The 15,741-nt window shown below is 40.0% G+C and overlaps 1 protein-coding gene across 3 annotated transcripts in view; it reads left to right on the top strand.

Moving 5' to 3' along the window:
- MED12L (mediator complex subunit 12L) overlaps positions 1-15,741 on the top strand; it is a 361,426-nt gene that overhangs the window by 319,099 nt on the left and 26,586 nt on the right. For all 3 annotated transcript variants that reach the window (XM_069580602.1, XM_069580597.1, XM_069580588.1), the window contains 3 exons: positions 1,534-1,896; positions 4,038-4,194; positions 8,285-8,496. In XM_069580602.1, coding sequence (XP_069436703.1) covers positions 1,534-1,896; positions 4,038-4,194; positions 8,285-8,496 — 732 coding nt within the window. The remainder of the gene's footprint in view (positions 1-1,533; positions 1,897-4,037; positions 4,195-8,284; positions 8,497-15,741) is intronic.

Genomic DNA, 15,741 nt, shown 5'->3' with positions numbered 1-15,741 from the left:
TCCTACCCTTAAGGGAAAGTAGATAGACAATTATTGTGTCATGCTTCCCACATGACACAGTGGTAAAAGAACATGCCTGCCAATGCAGGAGACGCAAAAGATGTGGGTTCGATCCCTGGGTTGGAAAGATCTCCTGGAAAAGGAAATGGAAACCCACTCTAGCGTTCTAGCCTGAAGAATTCCAAGGACAGAGGAGCCTTATGGGCTACAGTCCAGTCCATGGGGTTGCAAAGAGTTGGACACAACTAAACGGCTAACACACACATGTCCTGAGATTTGTGTGTCTTGGTACAGAATGTTAGAGGACCCTGAGAAAGAGCCATCATATTCAGATGAGGCATAGGTAGTCAGAGCAGGATCCTCAGGAAAATTGACACATCATTTTGGATGAACAAGAGTTAGCAGGAGGTAGGCAAAGTGTGGTACAGGCAAAGGGAAGTGTTTATGCAAAGACCTGAGAGACTGTAGCTCACAGGCAAAATGCAACTCATCAGTAAAGTAGAGAGCTTTGAGAGTACTGATACCCACACAGTTGTGGAGAGAGAAGACTAGAGTCAGGCGCAGGTTGACCTTGCACCACTGTCCTTTCCAGTGGTGACACATCTGGAACCCATTTGGATACGTGGTCTTGGCACCCAGGAAGGAGCTCTAATGTCAAGACCAGATATTAGGAAACAATCAAAATATAGGTGGTAACTGAGCCGTGGTTTTGGATGAAGCCACCCATGGAAGAGTACGTGTAATTGGGAACAGGAGCATTCACAAGTTATTAAAGATGACTTGAGCAGTTATCTTCAGGGTCACTGTGGAGAAAAATATTTTCTGATTGGTATGGCAGGGAAAGGACCAAGGGATAGCACCAATTCGTGTTAAAAATCAGAAACTTGTAGTTTCAGAAAGAGAATAACATTTCCTCTCCTCAATTTAGTGGAGATAAGCTTGAATTGAAGGATTTTATTTGTACCTGTTGGCACACGTTTATTCTGTAATAATATTACTTAACAACTTAAGAGACTGCCTAATTAAGTACATGAAAGATGATTGTATTGAACCGAGTCCATACATGTTTGGATTGAAGTAAATTTGAGCCCAATTAGAGGTTGAATGTAATTTGACTCATAAGTTTTGTTTTATCTTAAAAACAGTAAATAGATTCCAAAGGTTTTTAGTACAGTAATATCAAATTTTCAGTGATTGGGTTTTTTTGGGGGAGGGGGTGCTGGGGGTGGAAAAAGAACCTAAATGGAGAAAATGGCATTTACAGTAAAAATTACTGGGCTGTCTGGTGTCCCAGCCTCAACAAGTGTCATGTGTTATAACAGACTGTAGATATGGGCTTACAGGCCTGGAATGTAGCCATTGCCCTCAGTGATCTAGTATCAGCCTGGACTCATTAGTTAACCTGACTGCTGTGTGCTAGAGTTAAGGCCCCCTCGAGCCAGAATGCTCTCTGAATCTGTGTCCTGAGCAAGCCTGGTCTCCATATCAGCAAAAGATCTGAGCACACGGTCATAGCTCCTTATTTCACCACAGGGTCTCCAAGTCTCCACGAAGCAGAAGGTGTCCCCGTGGGATTTGTTTGAGGGTCAGAAGAACCCGGCTCCTCTGTCCTGGGCCTGGTTCGGGACTGTCCGAGTGGACCGGAAGGTGATCAAGTATGAGGAGCAACATCACCTCCTCCTGTATCACACGCACCCCACGCCCAAGCCCCGGAGTTACTACCTCGAGCCACTGCCCCTGCCTCCCGAAGAGGAAGAGGAAGAGCCCACATCTCCCATCTCTCAGGAACCTGAGAGGAAATCAGCTGAGCTGTCAGATCAGGGAAAAACCGCAACAGATGAAGAGAAGAAGACAAAGGGAAGGAAGCGCAAGACAAAGTCCAGCTCAAGGGTTGATGTGAGTATGGGAAGTAGAGATCGTGGGTGTGTTAGCATCCCACAGAACATTTACTAGTTCCTGAATTACATCCCTAAGAAACATTCTGAAGTGCAGTGTAAGCCTATTTGTAAGTTATCATGAAGGCTCAGATATAATGAACAGAACAGCACACAAACTTTTCACAAATAACAGGGTCATAGTTTCTGATTTTGCCTCTTCTACTTTTCATAACTATGTTTAATTTTATACTGTGCCTGTGAATAATACTTATTTACTATTTCACTGTCTCACAGTTTCTGAAATTTAGAACTTGAGTTTTTTGACCTAATAAAATCTCATCCTTGTATGTATTTTTATTATGAGGCATGTCTAAAATATTTTTTGTATTTTGAGCAGTTGATATCTGTAGTAAATTAACATAAGAACTGTTTCCTTAGATAGGATCCTATCTAACATATCTAATAAGATGGTTCTGAGGTTTCATCATTTGCTATTTCATCTTACTCTCCTATATATTTCTACTTCTTTACCATATTTTTAGATTTTATAAGAGAGAAAGTGAACATAATTTAAAGCAGTTTTACTTCTTGTTTCCCTGATAGCCTTCCCTATCTAGAATAACGTTTTCTTGAAAACCTCAGAAACCTATGAGATGGTAATTTAGAAATAATTTTATAGAATCAATGTGTAAAATGTCTTATCATTTAAATTTACCTGGAAAATACTCTAGAGGGAATTTGTGATGTTTTTCTATAAAATATAAGAGTTCTTATTGTGCAGTGGAAGAAATATTCACAGTTTGTTGACCTGTCATCATGACTGCTTATTCTCATTGTCCACCTATGTCAAAACTAAGACATTTTTTCTTAGCTGATAGCTTGGTGATTAGTATTATTCTAGAAATGACCACCCTCCCTTTTGGATCCCCACTTGAATGTCAGTGCCCTCTTCTCATGGAGCCTTTCTATGAATGTGTCTCTATTTTGAAAAAGATGTTTAATAAGATCCAGACTGCCACTTCTGCCAGTCTGGGTCTCTTAACCTGTTTATCCACATGGATAGATTTCTGTTCTTTTCAGATGCTTTAAAAGACATCAAGCCCATCTCCTTTCCAAGTGAGTCCTGGTCATGTCCTTTTCTCCCACACTTCTCCTGAAGTTGCCTCTTTTCAGTCATATATATTGCAGGGAACTGAGCTTTTATTTTTCCTTCATCCTTCATGACTAGAGAAGGAGGAGCACTGGGGAAAATATTCAGGTGTGATCCTTAGAGTCTCTGCACCCACTCTGAGGAAGAGAAAGCCCTGGGCAGGAGGTGTGGTGAAGGGCAGAGGGGACAAGGCGGGGGGAGTGGAGTGGGGGGAGTCTGCTTCTTTACAGTGCTTTCTTGAAAGCTGAAACTAAGACACTGTCTAGGCTGGAGACTAGTTTCAAAGTCCTATGCGCGTTTCTGGCTAATTCTCATCCAGGTGCAAGGTATCAGGGAAGCTTTCTAAGATGAAATCGTTGGGAGACTCAGCAACTGAAGATGCGTTTTCTACTCTAGGTGATGGTCAGCATTGGTGTTCTAAATGTACTTTTAGTATTTAAAAAACAGATTTTGGAAAAGATCCTTTTCCATCTTCCCCCACTGTTGTTGTTCAGTTCAGTTGTGTCTGACTCTTTGCGACCCCACGGACTGCAGTATGCCAGGCTTCCCTGTCCTTCACTATCTCCTGGAGTTTGTTCAAACTCATGTCCACTGATGGTGACATGAGTGGTGATGCCATCCAACCATTTCATCCTCTGTTGTCCCCTTCTGCTCTTGCCCTCAATCTTTCCCAGCATCAGGGTCTTTTTCAATGAGTTGGCTCTTTGCATCAGATGGCCAAAGTATTGGAGCTTCAGCATCAGTCCTTCCAATGAATATTCAGGGTGGATTTCCTTCAGGATTGACTGGTTTCATCTCCCCCACTGTAGCCAAGTCCATTTAAGTCAAGCAAGAGTTTTAACTTAAGGAAATTTTTGCAGAGAATATATTGAGACTCTTACCCTCTGCCTTCCACTCTATCAAAATAACCTTGTCTGCTGGGATAGGAGCTCTTTCAAATAAGGAATTTGCATTAGTCACCTATGTGGTGTGTGGAGTAAGTAACTTTTGTCTTTAACTCTGTGTTGAAGGAGTATCCGCAGAGCAGCGTGTACCGAGTGCCTCCCAACTACTCACCCATCTCCTCCCAGGTGATGCACCACCCACAGTCCACGCTGTGGGGCTACAACCTCATGGGTCAGCCCCAGCAGCCCGGCTTCTTCCTTCAGAATCAGTCTGTCACTCCAGGTAAGTGAGGACAGAGCTAAGTCGGCCGACTCCAAGATGGGAAGTAATAGCTTGGGGTTCTTTTCGCTCTTACAGAATTTGTATATTTCAGGGAGTGAGTGAGTGCTCAGGGGACATTTCTGTAATTCTCTCCACTCAGTTTCTTCCTTCTTCTGAAATAAGGTTTCAGTAACTAGTTTATGTGGCACTTTTGCAGTTTTTATCCAGTGTTAGAAGGGAATTAACCACTGATCAATATCTCAGGTGTAACATATAAACCTGATAAAACTTTTGAGCTGTGAAAATTTAATTCACTGTTAACAGATATAATTCTTATCAACATGTTAAAAGATTAGACAGCATTTCAGTATCTTTTAAATTGTTTATACCATGTAGGATCTCAGAAATTTGGTGCAGCAAATAGATTTAGATATCAGTAATAAAACCTTCCTAAATCACAGTGAATGTTAGTATTGCTTTGATTTAAGCCCAAATAATCTTTATATCTAGAATACAGATTTTCTAAATTTAAAAAAATCTCTTAGTTAGAAATGAAGTTTTTCTCTAAATGAAGGTTTGCCTGTTTTTGGAAAACAGTTTCTTTTGAAATTTCAGTCTGCATTTTGTTTGGATGTGCCTCTCTTAACATATAATATGTTTCCTCATCCTGTGTTATATTGTGATTTTTAAAAATTGTGTGTTGAATATTACATTTTGAGGCCTTAGGAAGAAACCCTTTCCTGTAGCTTGCTCAAACTCATGTCCATTGAGTTGGTGATGCCATCCAACCGTCTCATCCTCTCTCATTCCCTTCTCCTCTTCCCCTCAATCTTTCCCAACATCAGGGTCTTTTCCAGTGAGTCAGCTCTTCACATCAGGTGGCCAAAGTATTGGAATTTCATCTTTAGCATCAGTCCTTCCAATGAATATTCAGGACTGATTTCCTTTAGGATTGACTGGTTTGATCTTCTTGTAGTCGAAGGGACTCTCAAGAGTCTTCTCCAACACCCCAGTTCAAAAGCATCAGTTCTTCAGCCATCAGCTTGCTTTATGGTCCAACTGTCACATCCATACATGACTACTGGAAAAACCATAGCTTTGACTAGACAGACCTGTGTTGGCAAAGTAATGTCTCTGCTTTTTAATATGCTGTCTAGGTTGGTCATAACTTCTCTTCCAAGGAGCAAGCATCTTTTAATTTCATGGCTTCAGTCACTATCTGCAGTGATTTTGGAGCCCCGAAAAATATAGTCTCTCACTGTTTCCATTGTTTCCTATCTATTTGCCATGAAGTGATGGGACCAGATGCCATGATCATAGGTTTCTGAATGTTGAGTTTTTCACTCTCCTCTTTCATTTTCATCAAGAGGTTTTCTCCCATAAGGGTGGTGTCATCTGTGTATCTGAGGTTACTGATGTTTCTTCCTGCAATCTTGATTCCAGCTTGTGCCTCATCCAGACTGGCTGGGGCCTTAAAAGTAGGTTGTTGGGTAAGTGAATATTGACTACAAGAGCAAGCTTTTGTTGTTGTTCAGTCTCTAAGTTGTGTCGAACTCTTTGTGACCCCATGAACTGCAGCATATCAGACTTACCTGTTACTCGTTATCTCCCAGAGTTTGCTCAGATTCATGTCCAATGTGTCAGTGATACTGTCCAGCCATCTCATCCTCTGCTGCTCCGTTCTCCTCCTGCCCTCAATGTTTCCCAGCACCAAGGGCTTTTCCAGTGAGTTGGCTCTTCACATCAGATGGCCAAAGTATTAGAGCTTCAGCTTCAGCAGCAGTCCTTCCAATGAATATTCAGGGTTGATTTTCTTTAGGATTGACTGGTGTGATCTCCTTGCTAACCAAAGGACTCTCAAGAGCAAACTCTCAAGGCAGTAGTAAGTGTGGAAACATAATACATGCTCATGCTCTCTTTTGACATTCTCTCCTTACTTCCAAGGTGCTTATGAATTCAAGCAGTTTTAAACTTTTTAGATATTGAAGTCAAACACAAGGACCATCTCTAAATAGAAAATTAATTATTTTATATAGGCACATACCCTTTCCCCTCACCCCAGAACACTATAGAAGGTGTTCATAAGTAGGGAGACTTTAGGTATTAGGTAAGTCTTAATGTTTTATGATGTTGAAGAAAAAAATTTGAGGAAAATAGTTAATTATGGGGATTTTACATTTGTGAATTGATAGATTTTCATAGAGTTATGTATCCTATGGAGTTGAAGAAGAGTTTATACAATCTGCTTCCATTCATACATTTTTAAAATTTTATTTTTGATTGCACTGGGCCTTTGTTGCTGCCTGGGGGCTTTCTCTAGTTTTGGTGAGTGGAGGTACCCCCTTGTTGTGGAGCATGGGTTCTAGGGCATGCAGACTTCAGCAGTTTTGGCCCATGGACTCAGTGGTCGTGTTGCCTGGGCTTAGTTGTCCTTGGCATGTGGAATCTTCCCCGAAAGAGATGGAGTCCTTGTCCTGTGCGCTGGCAGGTGGATTCCTGACCATTGGACCACCAGGGAAGTCCATCCGCACATTCTTAAAAATGCAAAAGAGTGCTGTTCACAACACACACACACACACACACACACACACCCACACACACACACCCACACCCACACCCACACACACCCACACACACACACCCCTACCTTTAGCAATCTCTTTCTTTTTCCTGTATATACACCAGGATGGTAAAGTTTATAAGGAAACATATGTGAATAATAAACACCATTTGGTGAGAGTTGAGAAAGTTATGTAAGAAAATAGAGCAGAGGTCAGCATATTTGTTCTTATTTCTTTAGGTGATTCAGAGGTATAAGATTATATGAAATTTAGGAAAATTAAAAGAGAGTAGACCATAGTCTAATCTTGAAAAAGTATGTCTTGCATAAAATGAGTCGTTCAAGTTTATATGTATTAGTGTACATTCAATTCTTGCTTCAGCAAAAGTTTCCTTGCCACGTAACTCAAATTGACCTCTAACTTTTTTCCAAATGTTCTTCAGATGCTGTTGAATGACTTCATAAACCATATTGTTCATTTTGATACTAAGTCTTTAAAAAGTGTAGGCTTGTCCAGTGATCAGTGTTAAAATGTTTGTTTTTATCATACCACGTGCTTTATATAGACGTTTTCTTACGTACAGTAAAGAATACAAACTGTATGATGAGTTGAGTATTGGCAGCTATTTGAAACCAGCAAATCTCGTCATTTTTTTCCCTCTTACAGGCATTTGACAGATTATGTATGCAAATGTGTTAAGGTTTTCGTTTGCTTTTTTTAGCCTCACTATAATCGACGTTTCTTATTTATTTTAATTATGCACTTCAAAAAAGATGTGTTTTGTCTTTGGAGTCGTGGTATTTGAAGTTTCCAAGCATTTCAAGTTTGTGAAGTATTGTCATGCCTCTCTACCACAAAACAGGCATTTTTATTTTGCTGTGTTAAAAAAACTTAAATACCATGAACATCAAAAGGGTCTCTCTGCCTGGCTTAGCACACTTGACAAAATACACCACAAAAGGCAACATGTGTTGTGAAAGTAACATGTCCCCGGGCTTCCCGGGTGGTGCTAGTGGTAAAGGACCTGCCTGCCAGTGCAGTAGATGTAAGAGACGTGGGTTCAGTCCCTGGGTCGGGAAGATGCCTTGGAGGAGGGTATGGTAGCTCAATCCAGTATTCTTGCCTGGAGGATCCCATGGACAGAGGGGCCTTGTGGGCTATAGTCCATAGGATCACAGAGTCAGCCGTGACTGAAGCGACTGAGCACAGCATAACACTACATGTTCTTGGGGGCCTCACGTAATTTAAAACCCGCATGATTCTGAAATTGTACCAAGGATTCTGGATCTCGGATGTTTCACTTTACCAAGCAAAATGGGCCCTCTGATGTCATTCAGATAGTATCATTCACTGGACATCGCCCTCCCCATTGTCTGGAATTTATGCAATTCATAACTAATCTTTCAAATTTGTAGAGGGTGGGGCAGTACTCTACTTCCCAGTGTGGTCCTAAAAGGAGGCTCAGAAGGTGAGATTTCTGTGTTTTGATAAAATCAGGAAGAGTTGCATCCACATGCGCAGAAAACCCTTCCTTCTGATTGCTTTTGTAGGTGGCTCCCGGTTGGACCCTGCTGGCTCCTTCGTCCCCACCAACACCAAGCAAGCTCTGTCCAACATGCTGCAGCGGCGCTCGGGGGCCATGATGCAGCCGCCCTCTCTGCACGCCATCACATCGCAGCAGCAGTTGATACAGATGAAGCTTCTGCAGCAGCAGCAGCAACAGCGGCTTCTCAGGCAAGCCCAGACGCGGCCTTTCCAACAGGTTTGTCCAGATCAGCAGTGTCTTCCACATTTCATTAGTTCCTCTAGCAAGGAATGGGTGTGGGCCTGTGACTGATTCTTCCTGTGCGGGCATCCCTGAGTACCTGTGTGAGTGCACGTCTCTCTCTCTTGTACAGGTTTATACATACTTCTCCCCTCCTTGTATTTTACCATTATCATCGATCAAAACAGAACTTGAAATGTCTTAAGTTGGTTAAAAGTATGCCTGAAAACAAAAAGAAGAGCTAATGATTTTCTGATCACTTACAAGCGGCAAGACTTTTATGCTTGAGATGACCTTATCTGAGCCCTCACTCCCTGTTACAATTATCGTCATGCTCTGTGCTCCTTTGAGCTATGCTTAAATGATTTATTCATTATTTGCTGTATTACTTTGAGGTTGTATCTCTGAAACACTGATGTTCCTTAGGCTTTCTCCTACAGTGCCCTGCATTGCCCTGACTCTGCCTTTATACTTCTGGCTATATACCTCACCAAAATCTATAGAAGGCAAAGAGTAGACTACAAGTAACCGTCAGGATATGGATATCTTTAATTATTGATTTGTATTATTTCTATTTTTATGCCCTATAAAAATAGAAGTAATCTTTATTTTTTTCCTAATTTTTTTTAATGTTCGGGATAATAGTGATTGTTTATTAAAGCATTGGTGGAAGTCACACAAAACTTCGTACAGACTCAAACTACAAATCTGCACAAATACATTAAAGCAAAAAGAACAAAGTGAGAATATGACTTTTTCTTTTGGTTTCTGTATTCATTTTGTGTTTTCCAAGTTTTCTTAGGAAAATTGCACTTTGATGATGCTAATGATAGCTGCTAACAGCAAGAGAGCACTTACTATTTGCCAAAACACTTGTACGCATTTCACTTTCATGTACTGATTATCTTAGCTCTCACAGCAGTCCTAGGAGTAAGGCACTTTATGATCCATAAAGGCAGTAGCCAATCTACAAGTGCATCCTGCTCTAAGAACAACCACAGGTTTTCAAATTAGCAAGGAATTCCAGTGCTTTTAGAAACAGTCTTTGTATTTGGAGTAACTTTCTAAACGTACCTCCATTGTACAACTTACAGCAAGCATGTCCACGTTCGGTCCACTTAGTGATTTGGGGGGTGGGAGTGGTAGGGTTAGGTGTGCAGTCTTAACAGAGATCCATTTAAAAAAAAAATTTTTTTTTTAACCCTTGTTTTAAGAAGGACAGGAAAGAGCAGTCTAGTTTGAACCACACAAGAATGTAAACAGCAGTCACAGTATGCTCATCTCCCCCGACCTCCCAGGGAGATCTGATTGTTCGGACTCCCTGGGTATTAGGAAAGAGGGGCCCAAGTTGCTTCTTATACAGAAATGATGAGAATTTGATGAAAATATTTTAAAAGCCTTGGTTTTTCTCTAAACAACAAGTTTGGAGTCATTCAAAACCTCAGTGGGATTTTAGCTCTTTCTGAGGATAGTTATACCACTGTTTCTAATCCTCAAGGAGAAAAAATTTACTAGAAGCTAAATAATCACTCCGCTAGAATGAATTCATCTCCCTTTTAAAGTAATAGAAGCCTAAGTAAAATTTACCTTACATTAAGTATGTTTTTTTCTTATCTACTTTTCTATCACAAAGTGTTATTTGACTTATTAATAGGCAACTTTCAGACTGTTACTGGCGAGTTCAGTTTTGAATTTCTCTTAAGTGATTCTTAACACTGGGGAGCAGCTTGCCAGCCTGGTTATAGGTGAAACGTCTGTCCTCAGAAATTCACTTCCTGATATTAGCCATGAGAAGCAGTTTCCCCTGAAGCAAAAGACTTTTATTAAAAGGGAATTCAATAGAAAAATCTTCATGTATTCAAAAATGTCTTTGCATATTTGGAGGTAGATTTATGACCTAAAATGTACCTATAGGACCCGATCATTCACACCACTCAAAAATACCTGTTGCTCTATTCTTTTATGGGCTTCTCAGGTGGTGCTAGAGGTCAAAAAATATCCAGCTGCCAATGCAAGAGACTGAAGACGCACGGGTTCGATCCCTGGGTCTGAAAAATCCCCTAGAGAAGGAAATGGCAACCCACTCTAGTATTCTTGCCTGGAGAATCCCATGGACAGAGGAGCCTGGCAGGCTACGGTCCATAGGGTCGCACAGAGTTGACACAACTGAAGCGACTTAGCATGGCATTCTTTTATACCATCTAAGGTTGTACAGCTTATACTACTAGGAATTCACTGATAATTTGTTAACTGATTCTTCTGTAGTAATTTGATCACAGCTTAGATTTTTCTTTTCTCTTTTCTTTTTCCCCTTGAGAAATCAGGAGTTCTTTCTTCAAGTGGTAAAAGCTCAACTGCACAACAGTGATTGTACTGGCATACCTTGTTTAGTTGTGCTTTGCTTTGTTGTACTGCAGAGATATTGCACTGACTACAAATTGAAGGTTTGTAGTAAGTACAGATTGACAGCCCTGCACTGAACAAGTCTCAGGACTGTTTTTCCAACAGCATTTGCTCACTTTGTGTCTCTCTGTTACATTTTAGTAGTTCTTACAATATTTCAACCTTTATTATTATTATATTTGTTATTGTGATCTGTGATCAGTGTTCTGTGTTATTTCTATGACTCTGAAGGCTCAGATGGTTACAAATTTTTTAGCAATAAAGTATTTCTTACTTAAAACATTTTTAAAAGACACAATACTATTGCTCACTTACTAGATTATGGTGTGGTTTATTTTTTAAATTTTTATTAATTTAATTTATCTGCTCTGGGTTTTCATTGCTGCACCTGGGCTTTCTCTTGCTGTAGCAAGCAGGGGCTAGTCTTCAAGTTGTGGTCCTTTGAGCTTCTCTTGTTGCAGAGCCGGGGCCCGTGCCGGCTTCAGTAGCTGTGGCTCACAGGATTAGCTGCCCTGCGGCATGTGGTATCTTCCTGGACCAGGGATCGAACCCACATCCCCTGCATTGGCAAGCGGATTCTTCACCATGGGACCACCAGGGAAGTCCTGCAGTATAGTTTAAATATAACCTTTAGATGCGCAGGGAAATAAAAAAATTCAGATGACTCACTTTATCCAGGGGATCTTCCCAACCCGGGGATTGAACCCACATCTCTTGGGTCTCCGGCATTGGCAGGCTGGTTTTTTACCACCAGCGCCACATGCAAGGGCCTACTTTGTTACAGCATTTGCTTTATTGCTGTGATCTAAAACCAAACCCACAGTATCTCCAAGGTATGCCTGTATGATAGTCACCTCTACTCCTCTCCTATATGCTTTTTTAACAGAAGCAGGCATTTTTTTTCCCTACCTCCTCATTCTGTAAGTGTTGGTTAATCAAGAGAAATAGTATTCTTTAAAGGAAGAGGAATGCGTACATGATGCAGACACAGGGTGGAGTGGTCCTCCGTAGAGCAGATGAGATCGTATGTAGCACTTATAGAATGCCTGCACCAAGGAGGTTCTGAGGGAAATGTTAGCGCCTTTTCTTTCTCCCAGTAGATCATGGATTAATATACATAGATGCTAGCTAAATATGGTATTGTGGCAGAAAACAAGTTGTCGAGTAATCTTTAAAAACTCAAGGTAGAATTATATGGAATATAAGTGATATTGATACATTGTTTTCATATTTTATTCTTGATGCAATTAGCTGTTTTCTAGTAAGTGCTGACCTGTGTGCTTTATAGTAAGAAAAGTTGATTCTGATTTTGGCAGCAACATTTTCTCAAGTTAAATGCATACATAAAATGTGATTCTCTCTAGCTGTTTAAAACTTGTGTTTTTTTCTTTCTCAGTTTTTGGCTTCTTTCAGAGAAGATGAAATAGGTATCATTTTCCTCCTTATCTTGCCAATTTCCTAATTACAGATATCCAATTTTTTAAACATAACAAGCTTGATGGAGAATTTCAAATTATCTTAGCTTTCAAAATTGATCTTGGTATTGTGACAGATCCTTTTAAAGACTAACCTGTTCCTCCAAACCCTGGATGTGACTGCTCCTTCGGCTGTTTGTACAATGACACCCTACCCCCCACCTGCTAGCTGACCCTCTCTTCTTAGCTCAAGCATTGGGTTTTTATAATACTTTGTATCATTTCATTTACTGAGCAGAGGGTAGAAATCTATGAGATGCTTATTGAATGAATTCATGTTTTGAGCAGCTATTTCCAGAACCCTGAAACAAATGTTTATTTGTGTTGACTGTGCTGAGTCTTTGTTGCTGCAAGCAGGCTTTCTCCGTTTGCAGTGAGCGGAGGCTGCTCTCTCGTTGCAGTGCACTGGCTTCTCACTGCAGTGGCCACTCCTGTTGCAGAGCACGGGCTTTAGGGAGAGACTTAGGGACTTAGTAGCTGTGGCGTGCTGGCGTATGACGTGTGGGATCTTTCTGGACCGAGGATCGAACCCATGTCTCATATGTTGGCAGGTAGATTCTTAACCACTGGACCACCAGGGAATCCCAACCCTGGAGCATCTTTAGCAACCTTAATCCCTAGCAATGTGATTTTTATCCACAAATTCATCTTGTAGCACTTCTTTTGAGTGCTTTCAGAAACTCTTCCCAACAGTGACCTCTGCTACGCTTGTTTTGAAAACATAGATGGGGCAGAGAAGGCCTAAGCTCTTGAGTTTGAGATATGTCTCAGACTTGGCAGAGTCATCCCAGCCTCTTTCCATCTAATGGAGAGAGTTGATGTGTAATGGAATCTCTAGCCTTAGATGGTGCATTAGGAAAACTAGAGTCCCATATAAAGTAACTGATTCTGCTTCAGAGGCTGAATATATCAGCTTCAGTTGGTCATGCAGTTTTCTGTTATGAACCATCTTACATTTCCTCAGGAGTATATTAATAGTGTTGTGTATTAACACTAGTGCTAGAAAAATGGTGCTAAATACACAATAGCATGGATATTATATCAAATTATTTGATGTAATGACTTATTATAATCAAGTATATTTTCTTATGGCTTTAGTGCATATTGACATGCATAAAGATGTTTTGGTGAGGAAACTTGTTTTTATTTTTCCCAGTTACAGTCTTCATCCAGAAAAGTAAAAATGCTCTCCCTCCATTCCTTACTCAGTGTCCCTTATTGAAATGGGACCCAGTGTCATGATTTTTGTCATCTTTCTGCTCCAGAGTCTCATCTATAAAATGGAGCTAATGTGATACTTACTTCATAGACTTCTTGTGAAATTAAAGATTTAACATGTGTAACAGCCCTTAGAATAGTGGCTACCTTATAGTGTGTTCTCAAAAAATGTTAGCTGCCATACTTCATGTTACTGTTTTATTAGTATTAGTTTATGGTTGTATTATTTCAAAGGACATCCTTGCCCCATAAAAATGATCTTTATTTTCTTAAATATGTTAAGGGCTAAAAATAAATGTCCATCCAATGCTTTACTTGCATAAGTACATTCATTGTCCTATTATGACTGGTACTTAGTGGACACCAGTAGAAGAGACCAAGAAAAAGAAACATTGTTTAGTTTTCCTAATAGTCATTTTGGCTTTTTGGAGCATTATGTTTTTACCATCTAAATTCTGTGATATAAACTTGAGAACGATGATTCCAATTTCACTATTAAAAGTATCATTGTTGTATTTTATTTCCCACGTATCCCATGAGAACTATTGTAAAAGATATAATTTTGTTTATAATAATGCGAAATGCTGCTTAAATTGTTTTCCAGTTACTTTTTTATTATTTCTCATATTTTTCTTCCGATATGAGATACCTTCCTTCCCTGCCCCCACCATATCAACCTTCTAGGGAAGGGGGTTTTGAAGGGAATTTTAAGCTTTGACACAGGAAGAAGACCTAATTTTCTACCTTTGATTTATGATATCACTTAATCCTGATTTCTCTTTTTCAGTGTACACAGTCATCTTGTGTTCTTTGGAACAATGCTAGAGAGTTTGAGAGTCCAGTGAAGGATAGACAAAAGATATGTTTATCTTAATTTGATTGAGCAGATTTGGAAGAAAGCAATTCACTGCTGGCTATAAATAATGATTCCTAAGGATATTCATGACATTAGAGAGGAGGATTTCTGCCAGGCAAAAATGATGTGCTCAGTTATAGCATATGGTTACTTGGATATCCTGAAGTTGGCACTTGGTTTGCTTGTTCTCATGTTGGCATTGGATAAGAACTGAAGAGTGCAGTGCCTTATAGAAAGTCTTATCATCTGCCCCTGCCAGCAAGCATGGCTGGATTCAGAGAAGGCTTGGAGACCCTCACAGAAACTGTGTGGAGGAGAAAGGGCTTCAACAGGCCCCCACACCAGCACAGCGCTCTCTGCAGGGAGTCCGGGTCACCAGCAAGGGGATGGGGCTCCCCGTAATAATGGCAACTGACACCCTTCTAAGGTTTTAATGGAAGAATACTCAGTGAGTCAGAGCCTTCTAGAGTTGTTAGTGCCTTGGCAGAAGTGACCCTGTAACATCCTGAAAACAGGCCTCTCGGATTGAGAGACCCCATTTAAGTTAAGCAGCATCCTTTTTGTCTGGTAACTGATTTCCCTTATGGATGTGGTATCACCTTGGTGTATGTTTCCTTCCTCTGATCTTTCACTCCTCCTTACTCTCTAGCAGTGTCTCTCAAACATATAAGGTTAGATAATAATAGAGCAAACACTTGTATACTTACCACCTAATTTTATTAAATAATAATGTTTTGCCACATTTGCTCTAGATTTTTTTTTTAACATAAATACGATAGACATGGATGAGGCCCCTAGTCTCCTGTCATTTCCTTTCTTTCCTGTAAAGAGGTAATCATTATCATGAATTTGTGTTTTTCTTTCTTATCAATGTCTTTATATTTTTGCTACTTATTTTTGCATCCATTGATACAAACATTATAAAATATCACCTTCAGATTTCAAACTTTATGTTAGTCACCTCACATAGGTATTATTGTATTGTTTGGTATCTTTTTAATGTTGACTAATTTTGAATTATGTCTACTTTGTTATACTTACTTGATTTTATTTGCTTGTCTGCTTACGTGCTATTTCATTATGAGTGTTAACATTTATCCATTCTGTTAATGATCACTTATGTTATTTCCAATTTTTTGTTACTGTTAACCATGCTACAGTAAACATTTTTGTACATTTCTTCTGTTTGTGCAGAGTTTTAGGGTATGTATGTGGAAGTAGAAGTGGAGATTTAATTTCCAAAGTGGTGGTGATTCCCATCAGTTATAAATGAGTGTTTTACTTTCTCCA

This window comes from Ovis canadensis, chromosome 1 (assembly GCF_042477335.2).
Source record: "Ovis canadensis isolate MfBH-ARS-UI-01 breed Bighorn chromosome 1, ARS-UI_OviCan_v2, whole genome shotgun sequence".
Taxonomy (NCBI): domain Eukaryota; kingdom Metazoa; phylum Chordata; class Mammalia; order Artiodactyla; family Bovidae; genus Ovis; species Ovis canadensis.
This window is presented reverse-complemented; position numbering and strand designations above follow the sequence as displayed.